The 18,353-nt window shown below is 39.7% G+C and overlaps 1 protein-coding gene across 4 annotated transcripts in view; it reads right to left on the reverse strand.

The window, feature by feature from the left end:
* The window catches only part of FMN1 (formin 1), a 379,042-nt gene that overhangs the window by 115,946 nt on the left and 244,743 nt on the right, over positions 1 to 18,353 (reverse strand). For all 4 annotated transcript variants that reach the window (XM_074327935.1, XM_074327933.1, XM_074327934.1 and 1 more), the window contains 4 exons: positions 13,153 to 13,282; positions 11,558 to 11,704; positions 10,387 to 10,446; positions 5,001 to 5,121 (listed from right to left, as the gene is read on the reverse strand). In XM_074327935.1, the coding sequence (XP_074184036.1) occupies positions 5,001 to 5,121; positions 10,387 to 10,446; positions 11,558 to 11,704; positions 13,153 to 13,282 (458 nt within the window). The remainder of the gene's footprint in view (positions 1 to 5,000; positions 5,122 to 10,386; positions 10,447 to 11,557; positions 11,705 to 13,152; positions 13,283 to 18,353) is intronic.

Genomic DNA, 18,353 nt, shown 5'->3' on the forward strand with positions numbered 1-18,353 from the left:
AAATGGTACATAAGAAAGGGCATGTTCAAATATATAGTCTTAAATATTTAGAGAAGAGGACATCATCAGAATTATCTTAAAACACACACAAACTTGCATCTTGGCCAACCTTCTCAAACAAGTTTGAATGTCTTATACTGAGGGTTAACTACTAATTATATTTTCCCAATTTATATGTATAACAACAGGGCTAATAATGCATCATTTTCAAGGCAAGATTTAGTATGTAACTAGCTGATTAAATAGCCCACCCTCAATGACAGGGGATACTAAGTAACTATTGTTAGCTAATATGGGCACTTTATTTTTATTCTTAAACTTTTCAGAATAAGTTGACTTCTCAACACCTATTTGAAGAGTTCCTGTCTCATTTTTCAACAAAAAAATGAATTAACCTTCCTACTTTCATAGCCAGAATGAATTTTTCATAATAAAATACTATCACAGGATCATGTCAAACAAATGTGGATTTGTGGGTGGTGACATTAGAGTAATTTGAAATAATACTAATGTTATTCGTTTTGCCTTTCAGGCATCAAGACACCAGAGAGGATTTGACCACTCTGTTTGTTTGCATGGGTAACAAACAGTAAGGACAGTGTAGCCAGATGATATTAAGAGCGATACTAAAGGGCAAAGACCGTAATTATTCATCACAGCTCCTCCTGGTAAGGTCATCTAGTAATGATGACTTAACCAATTGTGTCTTTATATTAAAAATTTGATAGTAATATAAACATCACTTCTTAAACTACATTTCCCAGAATGCATGTTCTGCAACATAATAGTATTCAGTGAAAGGAAAAAATGATAACATTTCAAGTTTTAAGGTGAGAAATCCTGGTGACTGTAATACTTGGAAAATCCTACATTTATGGCCTCAGCAGTGGTGTGTGTGTGTGTCTGGTATGAACTGGCACAATCAGAAAGGATACATTGCATGGTGTGTTTGTTTCCTAGTCTTACATAACAAATTATCACAGACTTAAGTGGCTTACAACAACACAAATATATTACCTATGGAAGTCTGACATGGGTCTCACTGGGCTGAAATCAAAGTGGTGACAGGTCTGTCTTCCCTTCTGGAGGCTCTCGGGAGAAGCTATTCCTTGTCTTTTCCAGTTTTCGAGGCTTCCCACACTCCTCGGTTCATTGCCCACTTCTTCCATTTCTAAAGCATCTCTCTGATCATTGTACTGCACTAGCTCCCACAGACAAGGAAAGTTCACAGCTTTTAAAGATTTATTTTCAAAGATTCATGGGATTAGAGTAGGACCACTTGGCTAGTCCAGGATAATCTCCCTGTTTCCACGTAGGCAAAGTCCCTTTTTGTCATGTAAGGCAACGTACTCACTGATTCCAGGGATTAGGGTTTAGATATCTTTGGGAGCCGTTTTTTCTGCTTGCCACACGTGGGTTCGTAAGTATACCTTCAGAATTTTGGCCAGTAAACACGGTTGAGGGATAAGAAAGAGAGAAATTATTCCTACTGCTTGCTGGCTTTTCCTCCAACTATTAGTGACAATATCACAGTATTAGGGAAATCAAAATTATCACCTCATCTAGGGATGTAAAACAGTAAACAAAATATGGAACACATTCCCAAGCACCAAGAACTCATTCTGTTTCCACGATGTACAGAAGACAGCATGAGTGCCCTGGGAATTAGATTCTCCACAAGCCCAGCGAATTGGCCTCTCGACAATATGGGCCTGATTCTACTAAGTGTGCATTAGAAAAGGTATATATTCCTAATGAGCTTTACTAAAGCTTTCCTTATTAAGGGACCGTGCATTCATTATCTCCTATGACATAGGTGCTATAATCGTCTCATTTCACAGGTCAGAAAATGAATACTTTCTACAGTTACATCACTCAACAAGATCCTGCTTTCACCAAAGCAGTAGAAAATACATGTCTGATTCCAAAGCCTGGGGTCTTAGGTTTATGCAACACTGTGTCTACTCACTTTTACAACACATCTCTCCTAATATCCTCCTCTTCCCTACCCCCAATCCAAATAAGTTCTCTCCTGTCTCTCTCTGATCTGAGGGTGTATATACGTCGTTCTAGGAGTGTGTGTGTGTGTGTGTGTGTGTGTGTGTGTGTATACACTTGCACTCATGCACCCACATTCAGTGACTTTCTTTCTGTCATTTGTATCTCATGAGGCTTTATACCTTGACTACATATCTTTCTATTTTGATCTGTGACATGATACGGGGACTTCTGGCTACAGGCAGGGTATGTCATGAGCCCATGGCTGAGAGTCATACCTAGTTTCAAAATGTGGCTAGGTCATCACCTGTGAAGTAACTTGGCAAGGTACGTGAGTACCATAAAGATCAGTTTTCTCCTCTTGTGACAGAGCAGTAATAACATCTGCTTCATAGCGTCATTGTAAGGATGAAAAGAAACAATACACGTCAAGCACCTCATAGATGATAATCACACAACAAACTGTAGTTGGTGCTATTATCCTTGCTGTGTTTGCCCACGTAAAAGTGCTATTCAAAGTTCTTGTCCTTAGGAAAGATGCTTATTGACAACCTCTACTCATATCAGTGACATTCATACAACCAACAACCACAGTTTAATGAACATTGTATTTTTTAAGGCGTGGTTCATGCTACTCCAAATAATTTTCTTCTAAAGGGCGTTGCTTGCTGGGAGAACTGGGGCCTGAGACTTCTTGAAATTTGCTAATCACATCTGGTTTAGCTTTAGACATTTTCTGGGGTTTTGCCAGCAGCCACGACATTTTAATGGCTACAATAAACCTCAAAGCCTCATCAAATCTTTGCTGTATGTGTGAAAATTATGTCCTCTTCAATTAAACATTCAATCTAGGCTCACACCAAGGCCTTATGGAAAAGGAGGTGAAACCTGAATGGGAATGTGAGATGAAACGGACCGCCACGACTCTGGCCATCTTGCCAGATGGTATTTAGAAGAAAAAGAAATTCATTAGAGAACCAATGGTCTGTATTTTCTTTAAATATTTACTAGGTACCTTTCATGTGTTAAAAACACTGGCATCCCTAAAGATTAGCAGTGCATTTTTTGTTTAAATATTCAATGTGTGTGGGTGCGTTCCAGTCCCCTCATTTGCTTTTATGGTACTTCGTGTCTTTTGGTGAAGTCCAATACAAAGAAGAAAAAATAACGGGGGGGAGAGTCAGTTTTCCTTCAGAAGATCTGACATTTCCTTAAACTTGACTGAGGAAAGTGTAGGTTGAGTACTGAGAGATCTGGAATGACTCCTAGGATCTCCTTAGAGAAAATAAGGTATATCAAAGTGGGAAGCTCTGGGGGACCCCTGGTTGTCCTCTGTCCTCCTATCACTCGTCTCATCCCTTTCTTGTTTATCATCAAACACAGGCACGCCAAAGGGAGGTGGCCGAGCCAGGATGCCTGACAGAGGAAGCCCCTGGAAGGAAGGAAGGAGAAGAGGAAAGATCAAACATAGATCAGGTTTCTGCTCAAAAAGCTACACGAGACGGCAAGGCCAAGGGTTTACAAAGGCCAAGAGATGAGGAGATGGGAATTCAGGGATAACCACGGTGTGAACGAACATGGGTGTCTGCTGCCACTGCTCACCTTGCAGCCATTGGGAGGACTGGTCTGAGCCCTAATTCTGCCACTGGAGAGGGGCAGAAAAAACTGCTACATGAAGGCTTACTCTGCTTTATTACAATAAGAATCAAGCTCCTGCTAGACAAGGATAAAACTGTCTTTTTTTTTTTTTAGGAAAGGGAAAAGAATAACCGTAAATTCACGTATCACATTCCTAGACAAAGCATTCATTTGGTTGAATTCATGCTCTCAACCACATCAACAGGAGGGGGAAAAATCCACATGTTCCTTTAAAAATAATTTACAAGGTAAAAATATTCACTTGTAACCACTATCCTTATTTAAGCAAGTTTTATGCCCAAAGTAAAAATAAATGGCTTTTCCTGCCACTAGGAGCAGATCTTTCCCACTTTACTTCCATTTCCAAACTGTTCTCTGTCTAAGACTTAGGTTTCTGAGCACTCTTTCACAATAAACATTTTTAAAATGTTTATTTTATGTCTTAGTGTAAAAATATTCCTGGTTCAAGCTCTTCATTTCCTCAAGCTCTCCCTCTGGCACTCTGGGCCCCATTTCCACATTAACACGCTCCCTAAATCCTCCGTAGAGCTCTTCAATTGGAGTTATACAAGCTCCAACGCAAGTATTTATATTCTTGGACAAGGAGATGTCTCCACAGTGAAAACACAAGACTCTAGAAATGCCAAAGGAAAATTCCTGCCCAAGAGAGACATATTTTCACCTTTTGAAACAGCCAAAAAGGGCTTTCGGCATTTTGTTTTGTATAATTAGAAATGTAAATTAAACTGGAATAGAAGGTTTACTATGGGTCTTGCCATCATTATTAGACTCAGAGATAAACCAAATATATAGGGATGCGAGCATGCACGTGTGTGTGTGTGTGTGTGTGTGAGAGAGAGAGAGAGAGAGAGAGAGAGAGAGAGAGAGAGAGAGAATAAAACTAGTTAAGAAAATACATGAGTCCTAATCAGATAGACCTGATTAGAGCTCAGTAAATCCACCTCTCACTGGCGTGGTGTGAGAATACAACCTCTCTAAACCTCATTTTTCTCATCTGTAAAATGGAGTTAGTATAGGGTTGTTTTAAGAATCACGACACAACAGTAAGCATTCGATAAAAGGTTGCTGTTATTAAAATTATATCTATTATACGTTGGAAAATGTAACTATAACAAGATGTAGATACAAGCACTAATTAAAGCTAGCAAAAGAGAGGGATATGTAAATACAGTGCCTCCAAAAAATGCTCAGACATGGAAAGTTTCATGAGGGCTGCAGAGTACCACAACTGAACTCTGCACCAATTTCATCCCATGAGCCACACATAAATAATCCTCTTCAGTCATTAAAAAAAGGTATTTTTTTTTTTTTAGCTATTATAATAATAGAACAGTTCCTGTTACCTTCTAGTTGCCTCTTCAATTTTCTCAAGTCTTTTATGAGGTCTTCAAACTTGACTTGGGAAGCCAGAAAGAAATCTTGTGGTTCAGGCAGGGGGAAAATGCTCTTTTCTGTTCCTGCTTCCTAAAAGATAAGGTAAACAAAAGTACGTTATACTTCTCAACTGTCCCTTGCGGTTGAAATTCCAAAGAATCTTGTGTTGGAGGTTTGATGAAGAGTCATAGCGATGCCCCTCTGCCATTCCTAAACTTGGACTGGTTACTTTGAAGTGCTTCCCTGTCTTTCACAATGTCATTTTGGTCTTACTGGCATTTAGATTGGTGATGGCCTGGGTAAGGTCCTATTCTGCCTCATGAATCAAAGGGAAAATTGTCAGCTATGTCCTGATCTTGGACATTCTACTTCCATGCAAAAGGGCATAGGAGGAACACATGAAAGTACTTAAATTTAAAGTCCTTGTTTGAGTTTCACATGGTAGCAATTAGATTAGATAACTCATCGTCAATGGGTGTGAGATGGAAGGTGCTGGATAAGGCGGCACTGTAATGGACGAAACAATCTCCCTTACGCCTTTACCTACCTTCCCCTGAAGCTTAAAGCTTGTGTGTGTGTGTGTGTGTGTGTGAGTGTGCGCACGTGCATGCGCATGTGTGTACATGTGTGTGTGAGACTGAATTCTGCACACATATTTGTAAACATTTTCCAAATGTTGTTTGGCTAGCCTTAGCAGATATTTACTGAGGCACGATTGGGTATAGTTTTTGACAAGCTCCAGAACTATACCTAATAGAGTATCTGAGCTGAGAAACACCTTGAGGGACAAAACCTTCAGACACATTGAAAGATAAGATGAGCCTCAAATTTCCTTTCCATTCCAGCTTGCTTTCTCCCTGAGTTGTTTAATATAAGCTCTGTATCTTGCATATCTCAGACAGTCTTCAGGTCTCTCCACATAGCCTGCTCTGCCAGCTTTCCTTCACATTCCATCTTTCCTCCTGCCATTAGGACTAGTTCCAAACTCTGAAACTGCTTTACAAGGCACTTTATGATCCAGCCTCTGTCTACATGTCCAGCCTTATTTCTCTCTTCCCCCTATCTCTCATTCCTTCCCCCAAACTTTCATAAAATAATAGAACGGGATGCAGTGCAACTTTTATACAAAACTGTCCCTTTCCAACCTTTCCCCAGAATGTCCTCACATCTCCTTGTTCATACTCATCCTTCAAGTCTCAGAATAGATATCACTTCCTCAAAGACTTCCCCTACGTCCCAGCAACCAACTCCTGGGTGTTTCCAAGAGCCCCTCGTATTTACTATGATCACTGCACTTATCAACATTAAGTTACAAATTGCCATGTTAGCTTGTATGTCTTTCCCACTAAACTATAAACACTGTGAAGGCAGAAACTGCATCTTATTCTCAGTATAAAATATTATCTCTGGCATATCAATAAACTTTGTCCAGCAGCATTACAGAGAGGTTTTAAAACACTGCTCTGGGAAGTCTGTACCTTTAGCAGGAGACATCTAACCTATCATCATATTTTCTTGTGGTTTCAGTGATTCCCTGGACCCTTCCTCTTCCTTTAAGACTTTAAACTTCACTTGGGATGCTAGGAGAAGGTAGTTTTCCTCATTAGATCACAACAACATTTTATGTAATCAAGGCACCTTTTCTCATTTTTCTATACTTATTTCACCACTTTAAAAACAATGAAAACAGTGCCCTGGTCTGAGGGCCAAGATGGAACAACATGTAACACACTTGCCACAAAACTCCATGGTAATCTACACTGGGAGAACTCATGAATAATATCTAATGTCCAAAACTTTTTATCAGACTCAGCACTGGCTTCATTTTTTTTTCAATGTAGAAAAAGAGAAAATGCTGCTGAGCAAATCAGCCTGGTAGTAGCTCTTGTGCAAGTTGTATAATTCGCGTTCAAGAGACATGGCTCTAGATGAGTTTCTTTGAACTTCACAGACCTAGACTTGGACCCAAAACCTGGCATAAGTGGAAAGAAACTTGGAGCTGGAGCCACCTTTCTTCAGCTAATTGCTCATCACCACTAACCACAAAAATCATCACTTATGCTCCTAGAGGGAGGGGGTAGTTTAATAAATCACATAATTCTACACTCTTGTTGAGTGAAATGCATTTTGTACAGTGAAAACTGGGAGAGCACCACACAAATGTTGACTTCTTACTTTTCCTAAATGGGGCCATTTCCAAGTTTGAAACTATTCTAATGGTAACATTTTTCCTCTGCAAAGTTGATTCCACAGGGTTCAGTTCTTTTCAATGAGAGACGTATATCATAGGCAAATCGCAGCCTTCCTACACAATGCATCTGACTTGGTTAAGGCAGACACTCTGAGGTAAATCATGGATTTACCATGCGTTTAGAACCTTGGATTGGAAATGTCACTTCTCAAGATTCTTCTGAGAGTAATTCTTCTGCCTCATCAGTACCTGCTGTCAGAACTTCAGGTACGTACACACTGCCTGAACTGCAACAGGCCTGCCCCATTCCACCAGAAAATAGCTTTCACCTCTTCACAACTACTTCTTTACAGATGCCACTTACTACATTCTTGTTGATATTTATAGTAGATGCCACTCAGCAAGGATTTATCAGGCACCTACATTACAGACACTAAAAAAGAGACAGCAGTGCATTCTGGACCTCAGGGAGCAATGCCAGGATGATAGGAAATTGCTCATCGATATCTATAGACAAGGCAGAATAAAACCTACTGTGAGAGAGTTGTTCAAGCACAGTGTTCCCAGCCTTCAAAGGAATAAAGCAGGAGGAGGTGAGCAAAGCCTTCATGGAAGAAGGGCCATGAAAGATTGCTCTATTTTTTATTATATATCTTTTTTTCCCTTTTACCAAATTGATATGTGTTTATTATGTTTAGTAATTGAAAAAATCTCTTACAATCCTACCACCCAGACATAATCAAACATGTTAATATATATCCTTCCAGGTTTTTCTGTGCGTTTGTGTGAATTTATGCTTTACATATTTGAGATTATACTATATATTATTTGAAACACGTCTGTAATTTAAAAGCAGATCAAAAGTATTTCCCAATGCCACTAAATGTCCTCCTATATACTTTCCATGGCAACGTATTATTCCATTTTATGACTCTACTGTGTTTCTCCGAAAATAAGACCTAACTGGAAAATAAGCTCTAGCATGATTTTTCAGGATGACATCCCCTGAACATAAGCCATAATGCATGTTTTGGAGCAAAAATTAATATAAGACCTGGTCTTATTTTCGGAGAAACACGGTTTGACCTTAGTTTCTATCTTGGGACATCTACCAAAATTTTTGCAATATTTTGCTATTATAAATTATTTTAAATAAAATAGTGATACATGTCCTAATTTTTTTCCCTTAGGATAAAACTCTCTAGAAAGATTATACATATTTCTAGGGCTTTTGATACAAAGAGGTAAAAGTCTTGCTAGCCCATATAGCACACATCTGCATGAATTAGAACAAGGTATCCCTGTAAGTAGGCACAGCTTGTGCAAACAGCTTGACAAACACATGACATCTTTACGTGAATTTCTTTCAAGGTGCTCTTTAGAGGAGACATAGTTTGGTGAGTCTGGGACAGACTAGATATAGGTCTCATCTGACCTTAAGATCTTAAGTAGAGAATAACTCAGCCTACCGTGCGTGATAGGCCTGAGAAAGGTTTGATCAATTTACATTGCTAATTCTATATATCTAGTTGGCGATTTATATCTTTGATTCATTTTGCCACTTTTTTTTTAAATGAGAAGGGACAAGTTGAGCTTTTCTTGTTGATTCTGAAGAGCTCATTACGTACATATTAGGTGGCGTGCTTGCTTGCTCATTCATTCATTCATTCATTCATTCATTCATTCATTCATTTTTTTGGAGTTTTTTTCCCCCCCAAAAGGTCTTTTATTATATTAAGAGAGTATTATATGAAAAAAGAGAAATTTTAAAAAGGCTAAGGACAAGAATAGTTCCATTTAGGGAGAATGTTAGATGCGAAAAACACATCAGTAAGCACAGGGTGTGTTTGGAAAGCATCAAGTCTTGAGTTGAATCATAGAGTATGTGTAGAGGGAAACTAATAAAAGTATGGTTGTAAAAGACTGGAATTAAATTGGATAGGGTCTTAATTCACTTGAAAATGGGGAGCCATTTCATTTTTGAGTAAACAAGTGATGTGAAATGAGCAGATCTATAAAAGGTAATCGGGCCACAGGGTGTGGGATGGACTAAAATGGGAATGAGTAGAGGTGGGGAGGCCAGATGGGAAGGAACTGAAATTCCCTAGATGAGCTACCTTAAAGCCTGAATGAGCTGGGGAAACAGGGAAGAACATGAGAGACAATGTAGTTGAAGGACAGAGAGGAATCAAAGGAGAGCACGAGCTTCATGTCTAAATGACCAAATATTATACGACACTTAATAGAAGGAGGGAAGAAGTTTGTGTGTGTATGTGTGTGTGTGGGGGTGGATGGGATGAGAAGCCTGGTTATAGACATAGTGAGAACAATTAGGTAAACCCACCAAAAGGGCAGGAAGAATGACTATAGACGTCATCAGTGTTTAGCTTCTCTTCTGGATAAAATTGTAAGACCTTTTGAAAATAAGGTCTTGGAGTCATTACTTTGCTTCCCTGGGTACCTAGGAAAACTAGGAAAAACTCTGCTTCCATGGATAGTTAAACAGGAGCCCTGACATTTTCCTGAGACTTTTTCCATTCATATTGATTGCTAGATTTCTCAACAACTTACAACAGTACCTCTTTCTTCTCAAAGTTAGGACTCCTTGTTCTCAATTGAAGAAGAAGGAATAAAACACAGAGACTTGTGCTCAGGTAGCTTCTCACAGAAATTATTTCTCATTGCAAATGTCATTTAAGAAGAGAGGAGGGATTTCAAATTCTACATCTTCAACTTGTTTACAGATGAACACTACTGATGAAGTCTGGGGGTATTACTGAATATTAATTTCCTAAATTTTGGTCTGCATCCCAGAATCTAGTTTCAAATACAACCAATTACTGAGTGATATAGAGTTCACAGAGCCCCTCACAACCTGGTCAGAAGGCACTGAGATAACTGCGGATCTCTCTGAAGCTGTGTTATATAGCAGATTGAAAGTTAGTAGATTTGTGCCACTGAATAATGCTTCTCTTTACAAGAGTCAACTCAACTGTCTTGGCTTCAGTGTTCCCATCTATAAACCAAGGAGGCTTGAATAGCTCTCAAGTTCTATGTTGAACTTGAAAACCATCCATCCATCCATCATCCAATTTCTGAATGCCAACAATGTGTAAGAGTTGAAACCCCTTTAGGGTAGTTTTCTACATGATGCCATTTCTTACCTGATCATAGTAACGCAGGTAGTATTTCACGACATAGTCCACCAGATTAATTCCATTATCCTAGGTTTAAAAGAGAAGCTTAAATGAAAATCATTCACATGAGACTCTGTTGTATTATACAGATGAGGATTGAAATCTCAGTTCGTGACCCTAATATTTTTAATTTGTGATACCTGGTCCTTGTACTGTTTGAGACTGGCAAGACTTTTCCTCTCTCTTCTTTGTCCCATCCATTTTTAATGGCATCTATACAAAGAAATGACACTACGCTATTCTTTTTTAGGGAGGGAAAAAAAAACCCAAACAGATAATCCATAAAACCTCTGAGCTAAAACAAACAAACAAACAAAATACTGTCTCAACATTTTCTGGCATAAAGCCAAGACAGGAGGGGGCTGGAGAGTGCTAAAAGGAACCAGGGACTAGAACAGAAAACCATCCCTCCCTTTCCACCTTTCAAAAGATGTGTGTTCTTAAGGGCATGAAAAACAATCAGGACAGCTTAAAAGGAATGCCACGCCACTTTACGACCCTGGGAGGCCAGGAGCAAGCAGGTCCTCCCACAAGGAAGCCTTTGAGTCTTGTTCACATGGGTCTAATTCTAATTTGCCTGTGTGTTTCCCCTCTCTCTACTCCCCCTGCCCCCCATGGGACGCCTAGGTATGGGCTGGTTGTTTCTAAAGAGGTAGCTCTGCAGGGGTGTGGAGCCAGATGACAATCAGGCTCAGGAGAGTGTGACAGTTGCTGCCCGGCCCAATTGTTGTGGGTGAAAGAATAATTCCAATGCTCAGATCAGTTGGTGATTCAGCATTGCTCCCTGCTCAGGAAAGAGTACATTACAAACAGCCAACACTGAAGTCAAACACACTCTTGTGCTACGGCTAATATTGTATACTGTTTTATTCCCTCAGTGCAGTGCAACACCTAACTGTGTATTTTAGAGTGAACCAATATTGGGAGTTTTGTCATCAACATAAGATCAAACATAAAAAAATAGTATCTATCTTAATCAAAAGTCAAAAGAGAGCAAAGAAAAAATATCTTGTTGGAGGGAGGATAGAGATGAATGGAACAATCAGAAATAAATATATATATATATTTTTTTTAATTAAAGGTATAGAAGGAAAATAATGGCAGATCATAGGCATTCATTATGAAAAATACGTAGTACCCGACTTTTGACGTCCTTGAGTTTGGGCAGAATTTCTAAGCTGTATCCATCTGCTTGTCCCCGAGTCCTATTTCCTCCATTCATATAATTTCCAAAAGCCAGAATGAGAGCTAAAATATCCTTCACACTCTTCATGTGCAGCAAGCCCTGTGATGGTAAACATCAATTATTAGGGAGTGGAATTCCAAATGTATCTATGTTTATCTAACAACAGATATTTATTGAGTACCCAACAGGCTGTTCTTTTACTAATCCGGTTAACAGTTGGTGAAATGGGAAGTACACTTTATAAGTCATGAGTGTCCTAAAAAAAAAAATATATATATATATATTAAAAGCCATCATTTTCTATCCTTTCAGTGACTTAGAAACTGTGCCTGTTTTAATATTTAAGGATTAAATATTGGTATTTATATTTCCAGTTGAGCCAGTTTTAATTTTTTTAAATACTTATTCTAATGTATTTATAAATTGAAAAAAGAGAGTTGTCATAGTTAGGCTTCACATTTGATGACTTCTAAGGAGAAAGGGGTTTAATATTATTTGAGGATCTATTTATGGACAATGCATTGATGTAAACAGTACAGTTAAGTGTAGGGCAGATATAATATAGTCTATTCTTCCTTATTCCTGGGTATAATCCTCAGAGGTGAACTACAATGATGCATTCCAAGGCCAGAGACTATGTTTATTAAGTGTTTGTGGATATATCTATTAATTTTTATAATTTCAAGCTGTTTAGGGCTTTCTTCAGCTCTCTAACTCATTTGTTTTTCCTCTGTCTCTTTTTATTTTTTGCTCCAAGTACACATTTTCAAATTGATTCTTTTTTCTTTCTCTGTAGTCTTAGTTGACTTTACCTTCCTTTATTATAAGGAAAAGAAAGCCAAATGCAGCTCGAGGCCAACTTCTGCTCCTGACTTTTAGGGTGCTACTACAGGGTCTATAGTATACTTTGGTAAAATTTATTGAAATCTTTTATATTTTAGAAAGAAAAAAAATCATGCCTTAAGATAAGCAACTAAACACTACAATATTCGTGGAGAGGATTATCACGTTCTTCAGGACATGGTCTTTGTGAGAAAAAGCCCAAGGGCTAGAATTTAATTTTATAATGGATACCAGCGTGGTAAAGCCAACAAAAAATTTATTTGCCCATCACTCATTATCACAATCATTTATTGCCTTTATCAAATCTCTAGAATCTTTTTATTTCACTACGTAGGCACATTCCAGATGATCAAATTCATGGGTCTAAGGCAAAAATCTCTTTTGCACTCCAGACAGTGAAGTGGAAAACAAACTATACTATTTAGGTTGGTTTTAAGTGGCCCGTAAGTACATTGGAAGGTATTTGGAACATTGAGAAGAAATCTGTAAAAATGTCGCTTTCTCCTTCCTTCTCTTCTTTTCTCTCTCCCTCCCCCACCCCCACCTCACCTGCTAGCACACACATACTCACACTTAGGCAGGCTAATCGTCACAGCTATACTTAGAAAAACTTACACCCTTAAGTCCAAAGGTTTTCACAAAGGAACTGTGGTTGATTTCTGTATAAGGAGAAAGTTATCTTTTTAAATTAGTCAGCAACATACCTTCGAAGCTCGTGTGATGATCTCTACCTTTCGATGCAAGGAGGTGATACCCTCGGAAAAGACAGATCTGAAGATGATGCACTGGGCACGCTCAGCAAAATTAGGGATCTGGGCTAACTCGTGTAAAAATCTGTAAAAATTAAAAAGGACTCATCTAGCTTCTCATACAATCAATCACAAGGAAAATAAAAAAGCTGAAAAAGATCCACCTGAGAGCATTCCTTATGTGACAATGTCAATTTAAGAATTAATAAAAGGTATGAGATAAGCTGACTTAGGCAACTCCAAGGGAATATATTCTACCATTGACAACAAAGCTACGTTTTAAGATGGTTTCTATGATGGTAAATACATGCACGGTGTATAAATTACTTTAGGAACAGAAAGTCAATGCAATTATATAGAACCACAACAAGCTATCTATCTCCTGCTACCCAAATAGGAGACTAAACCCAAATGAAAAGTGTTAACCTTTAGTGTACGAGAACAAATGCACAATCAACTCCCTTCATAATTCAGCATTCTCTACTGATGTATTTACACAGGCTGAGTAAAGGGAAGACTTGAGGCAAATGTCTGTAGACAAGTGATAAAACGTCTCTTACTGAAATGACATGACTTTTTGCTCAGTGAATTAGGTAATAGTCGATAATGCCCCTATTCTACAGATATGTGTTTACTTTTCCACATCAACTTACCTATAAAGACAGAGCTCATAGCTCAATGCTTGGAACAAAGCAGTACTCATTAAGTGGCAAGTCTAAAGCTTCTTAAAAACTATGGCAAGACAGATCTTAAAAGCTAAGGGAGAGTACTAACCTACACACAGAAGCTTACTGTCTGAGCAGTTGGGCACTGGTGCCCTTTGCAAAATTAAGTTGGAAGAGCTACGTAGTCTCCAGGCCAATCACCAGAGGAAGGGGTTTAAACTAAAACGGGTGGAAAGAGTTGGATGTGAATTCAGAAAAGGAGAGAATCCACTAACAGCTATTAAATTTATTTTGGGGTTGAAATGATTATTACCTGATATTTCTGAAAGTCTTGGTTAACTCATAACATCATTACTTTGCATTTTGCAATCTGTCCCCAAGAATGCTTTTTCACAAAGGAGCAAAGCTGAAGCCTCCTCTTTCCATACCCAAAGAAATTTCCTTAGCCTATATTCTGTGCCTCTGTGACTTTATTTTAGGGAGATTTGGGTTTCAATAAGATTCTAATTGTCAGCTGTTTTTCTTAGTTATCCGACAACCAGGTCATATCCTTTTTTTTTTTTTTTTTAAATGACACTGAGATGAAGCAAAGAACGCCCATAAGGAAAACACACCTGTGTTTTAAAGTTCAAAAACAATGAACTTCGTTTTGAGCATGGTTATAACGAAAACCATGGATATAAAAGTGGAAACACAGGAATTCTGAATTAGGACAAGATGAAAAAAAATATACTTTTACGTAAATTGTTTCTTCATAAAATTATTATTAAACCATAGATTCGTTTACAACTGGAATCAAGAGTATCACCAGTTTTTACAAACATGATCAGTAAAACGCTTGTGGGACTGTGGGCATTTGGTCCTTGGGGAGTTTTATTTATTCAGATGCTGCTGAGAGATACCACGGGGGGAGCGCCGTGCATTTCTCCCCTTCCAAAAGTGACCACGAGACCCTATTCTGTAGGTACGACCCAGATCCACAGAGCACTGCATGCTTCCAAGTTTCAATGAACACAGTGAGTGAAGCATATTCATGAAGACGGTGTGAGAGAACATACAGATCAACACCTCAACTCACCAACAAGGACATCGATGAAAAGGAGGAAATGCTAGGTGAACAATTACTAGTTGCAACTAGTCTCAGAACAGGAGGTTTAAGAGCAATATGAGGAGACCAGTCCATAGGCTCACCAGCTTATGTTACCCTGGAGACAGTAAACTATAACTGCAAGGCTCTCTGGGGTTGAAGCCTGTCTGGGATCAGGGTTTGCAGTGAGAAGGCTGACAGAGAATCTTAAAGATCCAGTGTCCTGTGCATGGAGAGGGGCCTGATACACATATCCAGAGTTGGGTGGGGCAGGGGGCGGGAGTTGGGGGGCGGGGCAGGAAATTCAGGAATCTTATACTACTTTGGATAAAACTGGGAGAAATGTGTCACGGAAAGTTAATATCAGAGCATCATTCACCAGGACTGAGTTTAGTCAGTCCTATACACATGCATGAAGCATTTACAGTGTCAGACACCATGCTAAGACCTGAGCACAGCATTTAAACTATATACAGTTCCTACTTGATAACCTGAGAAATAAATCAACCATTACCATGGAGCGTGATGTGTGCTATCAGTGACGGAGGCTGTAATAGGAGCTATGGAAGCCACACACAGGGCATCAAAGCCAGAGCCCTGGAGGGACATGTCAGCCGAAGTTTCCTGGAGCTCTCTGGTGTCTTACAGGGCACATGTGAGAAACTGCCCGGCAGAGCCTAGACAGGCTGAATGATACTTGTAGGGGAAGTGAGTAGGAGTCAGATGCTCCAACATAGTTTAAACTTCTAAATGAATGAATGAAGGATTTTAAACAGAGAAGTGATCCTTTCAGCTTTTTGTTTTAGAAAATCGCCATGGCCGTGGCTTGGCCGACGGATTGGGGGTGAGAGCAGATTTGAGCCTTAGAGACTGATAAGACGGAAGCTGCATGATTCTCAGAGGGAAGGTAAGAGGGCCTGCAGTGTGAATGCAGAGGGCAAATGGATGAGAAAACTAAGGTAGCAAGAGCCAGAATAACTGACCAATCCCAAAGGATTTTAAATAGCATTCGGGATGACATACAGGTTTTGGGCTTGGACACCAGATGAAATGTGAAGATACGATATAATGAAGAAGCAAATTTGTGGGGGAAAAATATGATTTTATGTCACTTTCTGCCCAAAAATAGCCAAGCAAAGCTTTCAGGAAGAGCACCACGGCTCCTTTCCCATCTATCTGGGAAAGTATCAGAAGTATAAGTAACCTCAAAGGTTGTGGGACAGTGTCTGATAAATATCTTATCTCCCAACTGTGTTTTATTCGCTGCCCATAAGGGCAGAGAGATGAACTCTTGGTCTTGGACATTGGGCCTTGGTGCTTAACGAATATTTATAGACTGATTTCCTTTGAATTAGTCTAATTTTATACCCTAGGGCTAGTATTAGCGAGGACTAAAGGCCCACTAAAGGAGCCACGTGCTAGGGACCTTTCCCCAATGCAGGCTTATTTTCCCAGGAAGGGTTGCAACTTCAGCCTGCATATGGGAGAGAAGTTTTGTATCTCACATTGTGTAGGTTACTCATCTACGGCAGCAACTGAGCTGACAGGTGGAATGATGTAATGTGGTCCACTGCTTTTAAGGGACTAACATTTGGTGTATCAACCCCTAAGCCCCCACATGGTATTATGTCAGGTATGTGTGCACACAGAGGCTGTGTACACAGCATCATTTCCTGTTTAATCTGTGTTCTTCCACAGAGGAGTTCACTCACAGAGCCTTATTTCAGAAATCAGTGTGTCTTCTTTATGGGAGTCCCAAGGCAGTGGGGACCCTAGTGGAGCATCCCACAATAGGCTGTGTATGGTGTCCTCACTCTAGACCACAAAAAGCTTGCATCAGGCCTAATCAAGCCCAATAGAGCCTCACCTCACATCACCGCCATCCCAAGGCACAGTGTAAAGAGTGGACTGCCATCTCGGAAGGGAGTGGCTCTCAGACAGCCTGGTTCCAGGCAGATGACACCTTTATAGGAAATGGCTTTCTAAACCTGGCACCGGGGTGTAAGAAAGCTGATGAGGTGAGTGATGAGGCCGGCCTCTCCATGCTATGATTTATAGGGCTGGGCGCCATGGGGTTCTTAGGAAATTGTAATGCCGAAACTATAAATGATGCGTATTTTCCAGTACGTAAAACATGCTTATAGTCAACTAACTTGGAGCTAATGGCAAATAAGTTGCCAGAAAATCAGGCTCTGGTGTAAATCAAACAAACGCGGCACTGTGCAGGAGGTCAAAAGCAAAGGTGAAACTCACTTAGGCCTGAAGTCCCCACCTCTTTGCTCCTCACCCTCCAGCAACAGAGCCCAAGGAACGTCACCTCACCAGGACAACACCACAGGCCTCTTTGCTGTCAGTAGGTAACTTAGCATGCTCAGGAGGTCATCACAATAACTATTTACAAACTTTAAAAATGCTCTTCCATCCAGATCATCCATAGAGAAAATAGGAATAGTAAGTTATATGTCAATTACCTGCCACCATTATTCTGTGTCCTGGTCATTAATCTTGAAAAATAATGCTAGAAAGGCATTAACACAAAAGGAAAAGGGGAACACTTTGGTAGCGCAGGACTTCCTTTCACTGGGTTGGCCACTCCCATAGCTTAGAGCACAGGCTGCAAATTATAGCCCACAGGCCAAATTCGCCCCACCGCCTGTTTTTGTATGGCCCATCAACTAAGAATGTTTTTTACATTTTTAAAAGGCTGAAAAAAGAATCAATAGAAGGGTAACATTTCATGACATGTAAAAATGATATAAAATTCAAATTTTGGTATCCATAAATAAAATTTTATTGGCGCAGTCACGCCCATTTGCTTACGTATTGTCTATAGTTGCTTTTGCAAAACAGCATCAGGCTTGAATAGTTCCAACAAATTGTATGGCCCACAAAGCCTAAAATACTTACTATCTGGTCCTCTACAGGAAAAGTTTGCCAACTCTAGGCTTAGAGTATCATTTCTCAATGAGGCACAGGTGGCATTACCCAAAGCTTGATATGCCCTCTTGTCCCTGTTAAGGACTAAATGTTTGTGTCCCCCTAAAATCCTTAAATTGAAATCCTAATCCCCAGTGTGATGGTATTAGGAGGTAGGATCTTTGAGAGGTAATTAGGTCACGAGGGTAGAGCCATCATGAGTGGGATTTGTGCTCTTAGAAGAGACACAGAGCTTGCTTCCTCGCTTTGCTTTCTGCCATGTGAGAATACAAAGAGAAGTGGGCAGCCTGGAACCTGGAAAGCTGTCACCAGCATTTGCCCATCCTGGCACCCTGGTCTCAGACTTCCAGCCTCCAGGACTGTGCGAAACAAATTCCTGTTGTTTATAAGTCACTCAGTTTAGGGTACTTTGTTATAGCAGCCCAAGCTAAGACAGTCTTCAAATATTCCCCATGGCCTTGTCAGTA

This window comes from Rhinolophus sinicus, linkage group LG03 (genome assembly GCF_036562045.2).
Source record: "Rhinolophus sinicus isolate RSC01 linkage group LG03, ASM3656204v1, whole genome shotgun sequence".
Classification (NCBI taxonomy): Eukaryota; Metazoa; Chordata; class Mammalia; order Chiroptera; family Rhinolophidae; genus Rhinolophus; species Rhinolophus sinicus.